Source organism: Nanorana parkeri, unplaced genomic scaffold, assembly GCF_000935625.1.
Source record: "Nanorana parkeri isolate BGI_ZX_2015 unplaced genomic scaffold, ASM93562v1 scaffold2314, whole genome shotgun sequence".
Taxonomy (NCBI): domain Eukaryota; kingdom Metazoa; phylum Chordata; class Amphibia; order Anura; family Dicroglossidae; genus Nanorana; species Nanorana parkeri.
This window is the reverse complement of record NW_017308582.1, coordinates 40728-56675: the sequence shown is the minus strand read 5'-3', so window position 1 is coordinate 56675 and position 15948 is coordinate 40728. Positions and strand designations below refer to the sequence as shown.

The window sequence follows — 15948 nt, the reverse complement described above, 5'->3', positions numbered from 1 at the left end:
CAGAAGCGATCTGGCGACAGGTAAGTCGCCAGGATCGCTTCTGTTGTAAAGCCGACAGTCGGCTCTACAAGTTTAAACAGAGTCCCGGCGGCAAAAGTCGCCGGGAGTCTGTTTAAACAGCCCCGATGCTGGCGACGTACACTGTACGTCGTCAGTCACGAAGGGGTTAAAAAAAATAAAAAATATCAACAGCATGAACACTTTCATTTTACAGCTAGGTGGGAAGAAAAAAAAAGAAGCTCTAGATGGGCACAACACCTGGACCGACAATTTTACCTTATCCTAGAACAGGGGTTCTCAACCTGTGTAAGCTCGGGACCCATATCTGTCCTTGGCCAAGTCGCACTGCAATGGAACGCAGTGCGACTTGGCCAAGGGTACCGCGTATTTCGGTGCAGGCATGCGAACTGTGGGTGCGAGGTGCGTTGGGGGTACCATTCAAATGAATGGCAACACAACACACCTCCAACACGGTAGGTGCGATTGCGTGGTACAGTTTAACGCAGTGTACTAGTGGGAACAGGCCCTCAAAAACACTGACGTACATACATACACAATCTCACACACACACATTTGTTTTCCTTAAGTTCCATCCAGTCTACCTACCTTACGAGAACGGGAGTGGATCCTCAGCCTGAGGTCCAGTGTGGGCTGTTGTGCTGTGACGGAGCTCCATCCATATGTGTATTGCTTGTACAGCTCTCTTGCGCACCCTTTAGAGGGGCCAGGAGCCAGAATGTGATGTCACTCCGGTCCAGGCACCTCTACTGGACAAGCGAGGGAGCTGTAAGCAATGGACGTATGGATGGACCTCCCTCGCGGCCATAGCCCCATCCCACCCCAAGCTAACACTCTGCACCGGGCAACATATTTTGAATAGCTGCTTGGCGCGAGAATGGACAGTGCTGCCTAGGGGAAGGCCTAGGGGAAGGCAGAGGAGTCTCACACCTAGAAATGTGGAAGGCATGCGGCAACCCACTGAACACAGGGTCATGACCCACTTTTGGGTCACGACCTACCAGTTGAGAACTAAGGTCCTAGAAGCTATGGTTCTAGCTCAGGTTATTGTAACAATGAAAAGCCTTTGTGGGACGAGCAAACATCAGTTAAGTGTGATGGAGAAAATGTTCAATCACAGCACTGCATCTCCAATCCTTTTAGTAATCTTGCTCTTTCCATCATCTTATGGATTGCACTGTGCACCAGAGGAAAATACCCACTTAAATTTGTGTGCTGCGCAACCATGTTGCAAATGAAGCAGTAACACTACCCAGTCAGTCCCGATCAGTGCAGAGTTCTGCTTTACACCTCTATACTTGTTCCATGTCAGCAATCCAACTTATAAAGCCTTTCGCTGCCAGCGCCATTTCAGGGGTTATTTTGCACACATAGTAAAATGCACATTTTAGGCCTGAGGATTGCTTAAAACCCTTAAAACATTATACATTAACTAGGGATACATCTAAATTTCGGCCGCTGAAACATATACAAAAAAGGCCACTTTTGGCAAAATGCCAGCTTTCGGCAGAAATGGTAGTGCATCCATGGTTTCTCTCCTCCCCGCCGGGCACTGCACTGTGTCCGCTTTCACACAGCGCAGCATCCAGCAGGGAGGAGAGAAACTGTCAGATGAGGCCGAGCGGTGCAGGGGGAGGACAGCGCTGCCATCAGCAGTGTCACAGGAAACCAAGCTCTCCTCCTGCACCGTCCCCACTCAGCCTCCTGAAGAGAGAAGCTGATTGGTTGCCATGGGCAACTGCTCCAGATTTCATTTTTATAAATTCTTCCCAGTGTGTTTAAATAGAACAGCAAACTCCAACAAGAACCATCATTTGTCCACACTATCCAGTCCACTTTGACTTGGTCAGACAAATCCCTTCCCTTGATACATGCAATAGAGGGGGGTTTGGCCTTCTGGCAGGATACAACACTAAGGTAGAAAGGCAAGAAGTGCATTTCCACTAGCAAAAAGGTATTTTAAGCATTATCTAAGTGAGAATCAGCTAAAAACTATTACAAGAGAAAAGGTGAGAGACTGCAAATAAACTTTAGATGTTACTTAGGTGAAGGCATTTGTACAGTTTCCAAGCTACTTTGAACAGTTTGTGGAAAGGAGAGACAGTAAATGGTAAGGAGGGACAGACTGAGCTTCCTCTAACACAGGGCTCGACAAATTTTCTTTAAATCCAGGAGCCAGCTAAAAAAGTTAGGAGACTAACGGGAGGAAGAAAGAGGGGGCCATATTTAAATGAATTATTATATTTTCCTAAATCATTTGGGAAAGTGAACTTACCCTTTAATGCATATTGTGCATTAGAGAGCGCTGCTGCCCCGCTACCAAAATGGAATGGGGGCAGCATTCAGCAAGCAAACAAGTGCGCGCGCACACACGTTTTTTCGCACGCAGATAGCAGGGGTGAGGGATTGGATTTTATTTTAATTGGTAATGTATTTATTTTTTACCTTATCACTATTTTTTTTCACTTTATTGAATATTACACAGGGGATAACAAGCCCCTATGCGATATCATTTCGAGATGACAGGCTCTCTTTATGAAGCCTGTCCTCCAATACAGAAAATCCAAAACAGCATTGTGCTGGATCTTCTGTACAGCTCCACATGTGACAGCCGACACAGGAAACGCAGTGAATACAGCGCTCCCGTGTCACTTTTTACAGAGCAGATCGGAGAATGGATGTTCTCAGGTCTTCTACCGCTCTGCATCGTGAAATTATTGCCATGGTCCTGGGTCCCCCGGGAGAGCCCAAAAAACAACGGTGGGAAGGGGACGGACTATATAGATATATACACTATATTGCTAAGTATAGGGACACCCCTCCAAATCATTGGATTCAGGTGTTCCAATCACCTCCATGGTCACAGGTCTATAAAATCAAGCACCTAGGCATGCAGACTGCTTCTACAAACATTTGTGAAAGAATGGGTCGCTCTCAGGAGCTCAGTGAATTCAAGCGTGGAACCGTGATAGCTTGCCACGTGTGCAATAAGTCCATCCGTGAAATTTCCTTGCCACTAAATATTCCACGGTAAACTGTTAGTGGTATTATAACAAAGTGGAAGCAACAGGGAACAGCAACCCATCCACTAAGTTGTAGGCCACGTAAAATGACAAAGCAGGGTGAGCGCATGCTGAAGCACACAGTGCGCACAAGTCACCAACTGTCTGCAGAGTCAATAGCTACAGACCTCCATACTTTGTGTGGCCTTCAGATTAGCACAACAGCGCATAGAGAGCTTCAAGGAATGGGTTTCATGGGCGAGTAGCTGCATCCAAACCTTTCATCACCAAGTGCGATGCAAAGCACGCCGCCACTGGACTCTAGAGAAGTGGAGACGTGTTCCCTGGAGTGATGAATCATGCTTCTCTGTCTGGCAATCCAAAGGACATGTCTGGGTTTGGCGGTTGCCAGGAGAACGGTACTTGCCTGACTGCATTGTGCCAAGTGTAGTTTTGTGGAGGGGGATTATGGTGCGAGATTATTTTTCAGGGGTTAGGTTTGGCCCCTTAGTTCCAGTGAAGGTAACTCCTAAGGCATCAGCATACCAAGACATTTTGGACAATTTCATGCTCCCAACTTTGTGGAACAGTTTGGGGATGGCCCCTTTCTGTTCCAACAAGACTGCACAGTGCACAAAGCAAGGTCCGTAAAGACATGAATGAGTAAGTTTAGGGTGGAGGAACTTGACTGGCCTGTACAGAGTCCTGACCTCAACCCGATAGAACACCTTTGGGATGAATTAGTGCGGAGACTGCGAGCCAGGCCTTCTCTTCCAACATCAGTACCTGACCTCACAAATGCGCTTCTGGAAGGATGGTCAAACATTCCCATAGACACACTCCTAAACCTTGTGGACAGCCTTCCCAGAAGAGTTGAAGCTGTAATAGCAGAAAAGGGTGGGATGCCATTAAAGTTCTTGTGCGTGTAAAGGCAGGTGTCCCAATACTTTTGGCGTGTGTTAGTACAAGCCGACACAGTTATATCCTGTGCCTGAAAGACAGCTTGAATTTGTCTGGAAGTTGATCGAGGGTCTTCCACCATTCGAACAATACTTTGTTGCAATCTTTGTCAATTGTTCTCTTTGGTCCACGTCCAGGGAGATTAGCTACAGTGCCATGGGCTGTAAACTTCTTGACAATGTTGCACACAGTGGATACTCTTGCTACTAGACCTTTCTGATGCTTTTGACACTGTTGATCACCTGCTCCTCAAAAAACTCCAGTCACTTGGGCTACAAGACTCTGCTCTCTCGTGGTTCTCCTCCTACCTAAGCGCTCCTTTAGCGTCACCTACAACTCTTAACTCATCCCCTCTTCCAGTAGGGGTCCCCAAAGGCTCTGTCCTTGGACCCCTTCTCTTCTCCATCTACACCTCCTTTGGTCAGTTAATAACCCCACATGGCATCCAATACCATCTCTATGCCGATGACACTCAAATCTATCTTTCTACTCCACAACTCACCCCCTCTATGTCCTTGCATGTCACTAATCTACTAACTGACATATCAGTCTGGATGTCACAACACTTCTTAAAACTCGACCTTTCAAAAACTGAGCTCATGATATTTCCTCCTCCCATGCCAAGGTCCTAGATGTCATCCTTGACTCGGACCTCACCTTTCTTCCCCACATCCAAATCCTGCCGCCTTCACCTTCCAAACATCTCCAAAATACGCCCCTCCCTCACCAAAGAAAGCGCAAAATTACTCATCCACTCACTTGTGATCTCTCGTCTCAACTATTGCAACTCCCTCATTGGCCTACCTCTACACAGGCTATCCCCCCTTCAGTCCATCATGAATGCAGCTGCCAGACTCATTTACCTAACCAACCGTTCAGTGTCTGCAACCCCCTTCTGTCAATCCCTGCACTGGCTTCCACTCGCCCAAAGGATAAAATTCAAAATATTAACAATCACCTACAAAGCCATCCACAACTCTGCTCCCGGCTATATCTTAAACCTTGTCTCAAAGTACCACCCTAACCGTCGCCCACCTTGACTGCCTTTAGGCATTCCCTAAAGACTCACCTCTTCACGGAAGCCTATCCCACCTCAACCAAACCATCACTTTCTCAAACAATTCATCCCCACACAGCTCCCTCGTGTATCACTTCCCCCTCCCTTTTAGATTGTAAGCCCTCGGGGGGCAGGGCCCTCCTTACTATCTTGTCTTGAATTGTATTGTAATGTCTTCCTTATATTGTAAAGCGCTGTGCAAACTGTTGGCGCTATATAAATCCTGTATAATAATAATAATAAAGATAATAAAGATCTCTGGGAGATGGACTTGTAACATTGAGATCGTCCATGCTTTTCCACAAAAACTTGGAATGCAATTATTTCTTGCAATTTTGGAGAAGTTACCAATAATTTGTCTACTCCATTTTTTGAGTTTTGCATGGAATGTGTCAGATGAGTTCCAGGGGTGCCAATATTTTTGTCCACAACTATATGTAGAGAAGTGCTGATTTCGCCACATTCTCTCCAACAGGTATCAGGTCTAGAAGGGTACATAATATGCAGATAGTCAGGTGTGTAGTACCAACGAGCTAGGAATCTAAATGCCGAGTCAGTCACCAAAGCACTGATGAAGAAGTTGGAACATGGAATCAGTTGTTGTGTATCGTCCAAAGCAGTATGCAAGTCCTTTTCCCAGAGCGTCAGATGATGAGGATACAAGTGTGTCTTGTTAAGAAGAATCATATATATTTGGGATATCCCATGTGTCGGAGGTTTAGAAAGGGAGAAGAGGGTTTCCAGTGGTAGAAGATCTTTAGCTAGGCATAGCAGTTTCGGGAGCGTGGATACGAAGTGGCACATTTGTCTATATTGCCAAGAGTGTATGTCTCCAATTGGTTCTGGAGATGTTGTAAAGTAAGCTCATGCCATCACAGACTTGGAAAAGCTTTAAAGTAGAGTGCTCAGTCCATTTGAGAAAGCTGGAATTATGAAGACCAGTTAGGAAGTATGGAGTGTCCAATCAAGGGCATTAAAGAGGAATTATAATTGCCGATCATTTGTGGGTACAGCTTGTCCCATATGTTCAGGGTAGCACGAGTTAGGGGGGAGGTTTCTGGAGCCAGTGCCACCCATTGTTTTAGTATCAGCATGGCAATTCAGCATGGTAATTCCTATCTAGCATCCTATTGAGTGCAACAGCTTGTTGATATAAAGTAAAATCTGGTAGAGCTAGACCACCTGTAGACTTTACTCTGATAAGAACCAGACGAGAGATCCTTGCTGCAGATCGTTTGACAAACGACCAGAGTGTGTTCAGATAGCATGTAGGCAGGGCGATGGGCAGGGTTTGAAATAAAGGATCCATGGCAATATGTGCACTTTGATAACTTTTATTCAACCAGTCAAGAAAATACACGGTCGATGATTTAGCCATTTAGTGAGATCTCTCTTAATTGTGTTATGTGTATGCATGTAGTTAGTGGGAAATGATTCGGAGATTCGGGGGGGAGGGATAAGATAGATACCGAAGTATTTCATTTTCTGAGTCTGCAAACAAAAAGGCATAGACCGGTTCAGAGCAGATACTATAGTGGGAGGTGTAGATATGTTTAAGATCTCACAATTGAGTTAGATTAATTTTAAAGTTGGAAACAAGGCCAAAGAATTCTAGTTCTTGTAGTAGAGAAGGTAAGGAGGTCTGGGGATGTGGTTTAGAAGAAAAAAAAAAAAGAAAAAAAAAAAAAAAAAAAAGGAGTGTGTTGTCAACATACGCTGCTAGTTTGTGTTCCCTGTCCACCACCATAATGCCCTTGATGTTACCATTACGTCTAATGGAGGTTAGTAGGGACTTTAGAGAAAAGGCAAAAAGTAGCGGGGAGAGAGTACATTCCTGGCGAGTGCCGTTATGCAGAGCAAAGCAAAAAGAGAAACCCATAACCTTTGATTTGGGCAGGTGGTTTAGTATACAAAGCTTTTCATCCAAATGGTATGGTTAGGCTCCTATAACGTTGAAAAACAGCATAGTCTTCTAGGATAAGGTGGAAAGAAGGGTTTCAATTTTGGACTTGCTGCTTTACACTGTAAGCACAATTATTAGGCAAGTGAGCATTTTGACCAAATCACCATTTTTATGCATATTGTCCTAGCTCCAAGCTTTATAAACTTGAAGGCTTATTGGATTTAAACATATCAGGAGGTGTATTTGTGTAATGAGAGAGTGTGGCCTTAGGAGACCAACACCCAATATCAAGGTGTGCATAATAATTGGGCAGCTTCTTTTCCTCAGGCAAAATGGGACAAAAAAAAAAAGAGATTTGACTGACTCTGAATAGTCAAAATTGTAAAAGTCTTTCAGGGGGATGCAGCACTCTTGAAATTGCTGATATTGGGGCGTGATCACAGAACCATCAAACTTTTTGTTGCAAATAGTAAACAGGGTCACGAAGGAAGACGCAAATTAACTGCCAAAGATTTGAGAAGAATCGAGCATGAACCCATTATCATCCAGTGCTGTCATATTCCAGAACTGCAACCTACCTGGAGTGCCCAGAAGTACAAGGTGTTCAGTGCTCAGAGACATGGCCAAGGTAAGGGAGGCTGAAACCCAACCACCACTAAACAAGACACATACGTTGAAACGTCAAGACTGGGCCAAGAAATATCTGAAGACAGATTTTTCAAAGGTTTTATGGACTGATGAGATGAGTGACTCTTGACGGACCAGATGGATAGGACCATGGCTGGATCAGCAACAGGCACAGAGCTCCACTTCAACTAAATGCCAAAGTAGAGGTGGGGTACCGGTATTAATAACGATGAGCTAGTTGGACCTTTTCAGGTTGAAGATGGACTCAAAATCAACTCCTAAACCTACTGCCAGTGTTTAGAAGACACTTTCATCAAGCAATGGTCCAGGAAAAAGGTCTGCACCTTTCAAAAAGACCATATTTATGCATGACAATGCTCCATCGCATGCATCGAAGTACTCCACTGCGTGGCTAGCCAGTAAAGGCCTTATTCTTTCATCTTTAATGACATGGTCCCCTTCCTCACCTGACCTAAACCCTATTGACAACTTGTGGGCCCTTCTTAAAAACGGGAGATTTACGGTGAAGACAACCAGTACACCTCTCTGAACAGTGCCAGGGAGGCTATGGTTGCTGCTGCACAAAAAGTTGATCGTCAACAGATGTAGAAACTGACAGACTCCATGGATGGAAGGCTTATGACTGTTATTGAAAAGAAGGGGGGCTATATTGGTCACTGATTTTGTTTTTGAAAATGTCAGAAATGTTTATTTGTAAATTGAGTTGTTTATTATTCTCACTTTAACAGATGAAAATAAAAAAAGTGAGATGGGAACATTTTCGTTTTCCATTTAGTTGCATAATAATTCTGCACACTAATAGTTGCCCAATAATTGTGTACACATAGATATTCTCCTAAGAAAGCCAAAAAAATCACTTTTACTTTCTTAAATATTTAGGTTTGAGGTTATTATTATTATATAGCGCCAACAGTTTCCGCAGCACTTTACAATATAGGGTATACAATACAATCACAATACAAATCAAGACAAGATGGTAAGGAGGGCCCTGCCCCTGAGGGCTTACAATGTAAAAGGGAGGTGCAAGTGATACATGAGGGAGCTGTGTGGGGATGAATTGTTTGAGAACGTGATGGTTGAGAGGTTGGGTTGAGGTGGGATAGGCTTCCCTGAAGTGGTGAGTCTTTAGGGAATGCCTAAAGGCAGTCAAGGTGGGCGACAGACGGACAGGTTGGGGTAAAGAATTCCAGAGGATGGGAGACTCTAGACAAGTCCTGGAAGCAAGCATGGGAGGAGTTGACAAGGGAGCTGGAAAGCAGGAGGTCTTGGGATGAGCGGAGCCGACGGTTAGAGTGATACTTTAAGACCAAGTTTGAGATATAGCCGGGGGCGGAGTTGTGGATGGCTTTGTAGGTGATTGTGCGATATAACAAGAGAGTGGATGAGTAATTTTGCGGTTTCTTTGGTGAGGAAGGGGCATATTTTGGAGATGTTACGAAGATGAAGGCGGCAGGATTTGGATGTGGGGAAAAAAGGTGAGGTCCGAGTCAAGGATGATACCTAGGACCTTGTCATGGGGGGAGGGGTGGATAGTTGTGTTAACAATCTCAAGGGAAAAGTTGGGGGAAGGTGCACAGGCAGGAGGAAATATCAAGAGCTCAGATTTTGAAAGATTGAGTTTTAAAGAAGTGTTGCGAGATCCAGACGGATATGTTGCATAGTAGATTAGTGACACGAGAGGACACTGAGGGGGTGAGTTGTGGAGTAGAAAGATAGATTTGAGTGTCATCAGCATAGAGATGGTATTGGAAGCCATGTGAGGTTATTAACTGACCAAGGGAGGTGGTGTAGATAAAGAGAAGAGAAGGGGTCCAAGGACAGAGCCTTGGGAGACTCCTACAGAAAGAGGAAGTTGAGGGGAGTAGTTAGAATTGTAGGTGACGCTAAAGGAGCGCTTAGATAGGCAGGAGGAGAACCACGAGAGAGCAGAGTCTTGTAGCCCAAGTGACTGGAGTTTGAGGAGGAGTAGGTGGTCAATAGTGTCAAAAGCAGCAGAAAGATCTAATAGCAAGAGTAGGGAATAGTGGCCTTTGCTTTTAGCAGTGAGTTTTAGGAGGGCAGTTTCAGTGGAGTGTAGGCGGCGAAAGCCAGATTGTAAGGGGTCAAGAAGGATGTGATCAGCGAGGTGGTGACTTAGGCGGCTGTAGATGAGGCGTTCTAAGAGTTTAGAGGTGAATGGGAGTAAGGAGGTCGGTCTGAGATTATTGAGGTCGGTACGGTCCATTGAGGGTTTTTTGGGTATTGGGGTGACCAGGGAATGCTTCAGAGGGGAGGGAAAGATTCCAGTAGAGAGTGAGAGATTGAAAATGTGAGCCAGAGAGTCTAGGATAGAGCAAGAGGGTGACCGAAGTAGCGGTGAGGGAATAGGGTCCAGGGGGCAAGTGGTGAGGTGGGTGTCAGAGAGAAGCTTTGTAACCTCCTCTGTGGTGACAGGGTCAAAAGAGAATAATAAGTGTGAAGGAGGGTCTGGTACATGAATAGGGGAAGGTGACTGCACAGTGGTGATCTGATCCCGAATTGCATCTATTTTGTTTTTGAAGTGAACGGCAATGTCCTGGGCAGTGAGCGGGTTAGTGGGTGGTGAACAAAGTAGAGAGTTAAAAGTAGAAAAGAGTTGGCGAGGTGTGGATGAGAGTTTGTTAATGAGAGTGACAAAATACGTCTGTTTGGCAGTACGGAGGAAGGAATTGTATTTTAGGAGGGCCGCTTTGTACAGGGTGAAGTCTTGCAGAGATCTAGTTTTTCGCCACAGTCGTTCAAGAGTGCGGCTATGTCTCTTGAGATTTTTGGTTTTATTTGTTTGCCACGGCTGTAGCGGACGTGGTCTAAGTCTGCGAGTAGTGAGCGGAGCCAAGTTGTCTAGAGAAGACGAAAGTGAGGTTTGTAAACACTTTGAATTGATCGAGAGCACTGTAGTAGTTCAATAATTAAATTAATCCTCAAAAATACAACTTGCCTAATAATTGTGCAGGCAGTGTATATGGGGTCAAAGATTGATAAGGCTTCTTTCCTGCAACAATTTCTGATTGACTGGCTGCAGTCACTGTTCGTCCAACAATTTTCAGTTCCTTTGACAAAAGTTGATAAAGAAGCGAAGAGAACTAAAACAGAAGCATGTCGAAAAAGTTTACAGGGCTGTCTAAAGGACCTATAGACTGAAAGTGGCATCTGAAAAGGCCTAAACATCCATCTAATAGAACTTGACAAAGGTGTGTGCAGATGACCAAGTGTCAGCCTGACAGATTTGGGAAGTTGAATACTGGGACTGAAAAGCCCAGGAAGCGCTAAGATATCTAGTGGGACATGCCAGGACCATAAATGGAGGAACCTCTCCCTCAGCTCCTAGGCCCGAGAGATGGTTTGACAAAAGCAACCTAGGATAACAGAGTCAGACGTGGAAATAGCAAGTCACAGTAAACTCTGACTGCCAGAACTACATACAATCAGTATAGGGATTTTTATTTCCTTTTGATGTTGTCCTGGTTATGGAGGAAGCTTGAGACCAACTTAGTGAGAAAAGGAGGCCTTACACCTCACCAATTTATCCTTACAGATGGCAAGAAAAGGCACCTTGCACAACAAGGTCGCCGATTCAGAAAACACAAAAAGCAACAGTGTTATCTACAACGAAGGCTGATAAATATCTCCGATAGGCTCAAAAAGGGACTTCTGAAGGGCCGAAAGAACCAGACTCAGGCCACTTGGAGTCACCAGAGCACAGAGGTAAAAAAAAAAGTGCTACCCTCTAGCACAACGGCCATCAACCATAAGTGAGAGGCAAGTGGTCCCTAAAAGATGATCGCCAAGCCACATATCTGACCCCAGATAGTACTAACCGCTAAACGTTGGTCCAGGCCAGACTGGAGGATGGATAAAATGGGTCAGATGCATTACTTCCTAGGAAGAAATTTCCTGGCCTCGCACCGAGCAAAAAATGTCATCCAGGTGCCACAATAGACCTTATGAGTCTAGCCCTAAGAAGCGTTTAGGTGATAGCGTGCGAAAGGCCTCTGTTCCTCAGGACTTGGGCTTTAACAGGCATGCCATTAAAGCCAGCAACAAAGAAACAGGGTGGAGTACTGGTTCTTGCGACAGTAGGTCTTGGTTGTCCAAAGGTGCCCATGGAGAGTCTTCCAGGAGTTTAACCAAGTCCATGTGCCAGGGCCTCCTGGCCCAGTTGGGAGCAATGAGGATTACCGGGGTGCCCATCGTCTCAATCCTGCGAGAGAGGCGAGGCAAGACTTTTAGAGAAGCAAAGGCATAGATCAGTGTGAACTGATACCTAGTGAGCGTTAGAGAATCACCTGCACACCACACAGCGCTTGAATCAAACGAAATGTCCGTTGGTGCTCGAAGTGATGACACAAACGGCGCCGTGCTACAGTTCAAGTAACGATAGAAGTCACCAGCACTCACTTGTGTGCACAAAGGATAGCACTTTTATTGATACGTCACATGCGTCAAGCCAACGTTTCGGGGGTTGTGACGATGTCGCCCTGAAGGGACCTTGCGCAGCCCGGAAACGTATCAATAAAAGTGCTTTCCTTTTTGCACACAAGTGAGTGCTGGTGACTTCTATCTTTACCGATACCCAGTGAGTCACCAAGGTATCCAGCACAAAAGCTTGTGGATCTCTTCCTGTTGACAAATCTGCTCAGTGAAAAATACTTTAAGGGAAAGAACTTCTCTCAGAACTAAGACAAGATGTCTATCCCTAAGGACACTACAGTGTTAGGGGTTGGAGCTTCGGGTGAGTATAACTTTGCTATTTTCCTCCCTAGAGAAAAACTAGCATTTTTTTCCCCCTAGAGTTCCTTTAATAGGACAGTTACACAATTACCTAAAAAAAGTAAAGCTGGCCATACATACGCCAGTAGAATTTAGTTTAAAACAATTTTTTTTTCAGAATGTTAGTTTGATTTGGCAATAGATAATTGGGTCAAATCAATGATTATTCTCAACTGTAGCGACAGATAAAAAAATTGAGGGATGAAAAGTCTTTCTCGCACGATTTAAATTTAAATTCTAACAGTGTACGTGATTTTCTTTCGGTAAACCCCATCCATTCCAAAAATCTAAAGTTCAAACCAAACTAAATTTCCAACAACGTTCGTCAGGTCTCCGATGACATTATCAAATGTTGTGCGGAGACTTTTCATACAAACATTCAGCTAATGGTCAGTTTACGTTTTGATAACACAATACACATTGTCAGCAAGCCCTGCATTCGTACTATAGTAGATGTCAAACAAAGATACACTTCATCATGACACTTTCTCTCTGGCCCTTTAAAAACATTGCCGCGCACAGGGCCTGTGGGACGTAAAGGGAAAAGAAGGGGGGAGCAACAGTTGCTATCGAGCGGGTAAACGCTGTGTGGTTTGTGATTTTTCTCTAGCCCCAGCAGCCAATAGAAAATCAAGGCCTTATTAACTCCTTGAACGCCTGGGGCGGGAATGGATAAAAATAGATTTGTTTCTTATGAGCGGACAAAAATCATAATATGGGTACGCTTCTAACGTGCTGTTACATCATTTTTTAGCACTCATTAAAATGGGAGGTGCCAAAACACACCGAAAAAAACAAAACATGGACACTCGGACGAAATCACACAGGCAGTAAAAGGTATAAAACCCCCATGCTTCAAAACACACAAACGTTACATTTGCTTTTAACAGTCATTAAAATGAGACCTCCGGGAATGACAAATTCTAAAAGAAGAAGATACACGAATGGCAATGGAGCACATCTATGCAAGTGACAGCTCCAGCTGATGGATGCAGCCACAAAGCTGAGCAGGTGTACAAATATCCAGGTATTTTGTACATAAAAGGAACACATAGCATTAGAATAGGTCATGTACATTAGGAAAAGAAGAAGTGCAGCTTCCATAATACAGGTTTTACAAACAAATACATGGAGCAAGCCCAGGTTTCCTGTGACCACTGCACATACACAGCACATAGCAAAGGGCTGGGTGCACACTCTCCTATGCCAGCATTACCATAAGCTTATTAACCACTTAGGGCTGGACAAATTCTTAAGGAACCGTCTGTCCAATCCAGGAGCCAGCAGGGTTTATTTTGAAGCGCCAGCTCCCAAGGCGACAACTAGAGGAAACCTAAAAACTTGGGCGCCGGCTGTCATTTGGAAGGTGCATTGGCTACCTGGCTTCCAGGGATTTGTCCAGCCCTGACAAAATGGGGCAGGAAGGGTGTTACTAGGCTTGAATTCACCTACCATAAGCCTGATGTTAATTACATAATCCAAATGCCAAGTTGGCACATACACCAATGACAGCAACCAATCAGACTACATGGTACTATGACCAATACACAGGCACTTCCACCAAAATGATCGGATAGGAAACAAAATCAATTTTGATGGTAACAAAATGTAACAATAGGCACACACAAAGTCACATCTCTACATTACTGACAGGCACAACGGGCTCTCAGCGAATAGGGTGGGAAGCATGTGAACCTTTATGGCATAATAAGGAAATAAAGCCCTGCAATGTGCCTGTTCAGATCGATCCATCGTATAAAAATAGGTGGGCAGTGTTGTGTAGTGGGAAGGAGAGGCCAATCCGCCAGGCGAACAAAGCTAGCTCCCCCTGCTCCCTCCCCGCGGCCTTCCCCATAGCAGCAATCCTCGTACTCACGTAGATAGGCAGCGGCCAAGGATAGATGGCAGGCTCGGCTCCCACCGGCGATTTAAGCTTGAGTTCTAGCTTCTCGCCCATGTCCTGAGAGCATACTAATCCCAATGCGACGGCCCAGCGGAGTAACACTGATATATCCAAGAATAAAGCTCGGTTTTTTGTGGGGCGGGTGAAAACCTCGGATGGGGGGGGGGGGGGGGAGCGGTAAGGAGGGGCGTGGGAGATACACGCCTTCCGGGAATGAAATAAATAATCTAGTGAGGCGTCCTCATTTAGCCTCTTAGCCTTAAATGTGACTGTTATAGGCACACAGCGACGGTCAGGTAACGATATTTTCGGCTGTTATAGACGGTCAAGGGTCTGGTTTTGTTAATGGGTGCGCCCATGAAGGACGAGGTAGTGCAAGGCTTCCTGCACGTTTTGCTATACAGTCAAAGCAATATGGTTGTTTGAGGGCAATGGACTGTACCAAGTTTAATTGATGGGCGTGCGACACGCTCTTCTAAGCAGGAAAAAAATCTAATTTGTTGCTGTGAAGTCCAAACTACAGAAGTAAATGTATGTAGGCAGGGTACACAGCGTGGCAATAATGCCTTTGTGCTCCAGTGCAGTGAGAAAATTCATTATCCGAACGTTTGTGTGATTTTCTAAGTGTTAATGGTGTCCAATTGATAACGGCGAAAAAAATCGAAGGAGCAGAATATAATTTGTTTTTCCCGAGCAAAATGTTCATAGTTGTTGCTTCTATTTGAGAAATTCTGTTAATTTCAAAAATGAAATTTCCAACAACATTTGATAGGTCTCCGATGGCATTATCAAATGTTCTGATGAGATTTTTCATATCAACGTTTGTACAAAAGTCTACCAGTGCATGGCCATGTGTAAATAAGAGGGTTTTTCCCCATAGTTCTCCTAAGGGTCACGGGAGAACACAAACTAGTGTTCTCCCGTGACCCAAAGCTCAGTATGCCGCAGCCGGGACGGATCACAACAATACTGTCTGGATCCACCCAGCCGAGGGATTGACAGCTGGCTCTGGCTATCCAGAGGCAGGGCCAGCTGTGCCCGCCCCTTCCCCCGTCCATTTCGCAAGTCAGCGCTGGAGGGGAGGGGGGGATCCCTGCAGGGAGCCGTGAGTGACAGTCACGGCTCTCTGCAGGGATAGATCGAGAAGTGAGCGAGCGACGGTATGTGTTCGCTCACTTCCCGATCTACTGAGCCGACTCACAGTTTTACATGCTGGTTTGTGAGTGTGCCATGATACCTTTCTACTGTTTTACTGTTCAAAGACCATTTTGTGTGCACCTTACTGTATAGCCGGTGACAAATTGTTGAGTGCGTTTGTCATTTGTTTTGCTTGACCGATTTGGTGCAGTGTCGCATGGGGGTTCTCAGCTGCCAATAGGATGTGCGGGATCCCTTGTGTGTTGCTGTGCCTTTAAGGAGGTGGGGCTTCCTCCTGACAAACCTGCACCCAATTTGATATCTTCTGCCCCCATGTGCTCCAAGATGGAGACTCTCATAGTTTAGAGTTAGGACCGCACTATAAGAGGTGGCTTGGCGCGGCTGTGCGACTTTCACATTTTCTGCAGAAGACGTGTATCCAAACCTCTGTTATTAACCTTAGTGGTGAGACAAGTTGTTTTACATGCTGGTTTGTGAGTGTGCCATGATACCTGTCTACTGTTCTACTGAG

The 15948-nt window shown here is 45.1% G+C and overlaps 1 protein-coding gene across 1 annotated transcript in view; it reads right to left on the bottom strand.

The window, feature by feature from the left end:
• LOC108801355 (histone-lysine N-methyltransferase, H3 lysine-79 specific-like) overlaps positions 1 to 14400 on the bottom strand; it is a gene marked incomplete at its 3' end in the record, with an annotated part of 132045 nt that extends 117645 nt beyond the window's left edge. The window contains exon 1 of the mRNA XM_018573282.1: positions 14253 to 14400. Coding sequence (XP_018428784.1) covers positions 14253 to 14333 — 81 coding nt within the window. The remainder of the gene's footprint in view (positions 1 to 14252) is intronic.
• Between the last annotated feature and the right edge of the window lie 1548 nt (positions 14401 to 15948).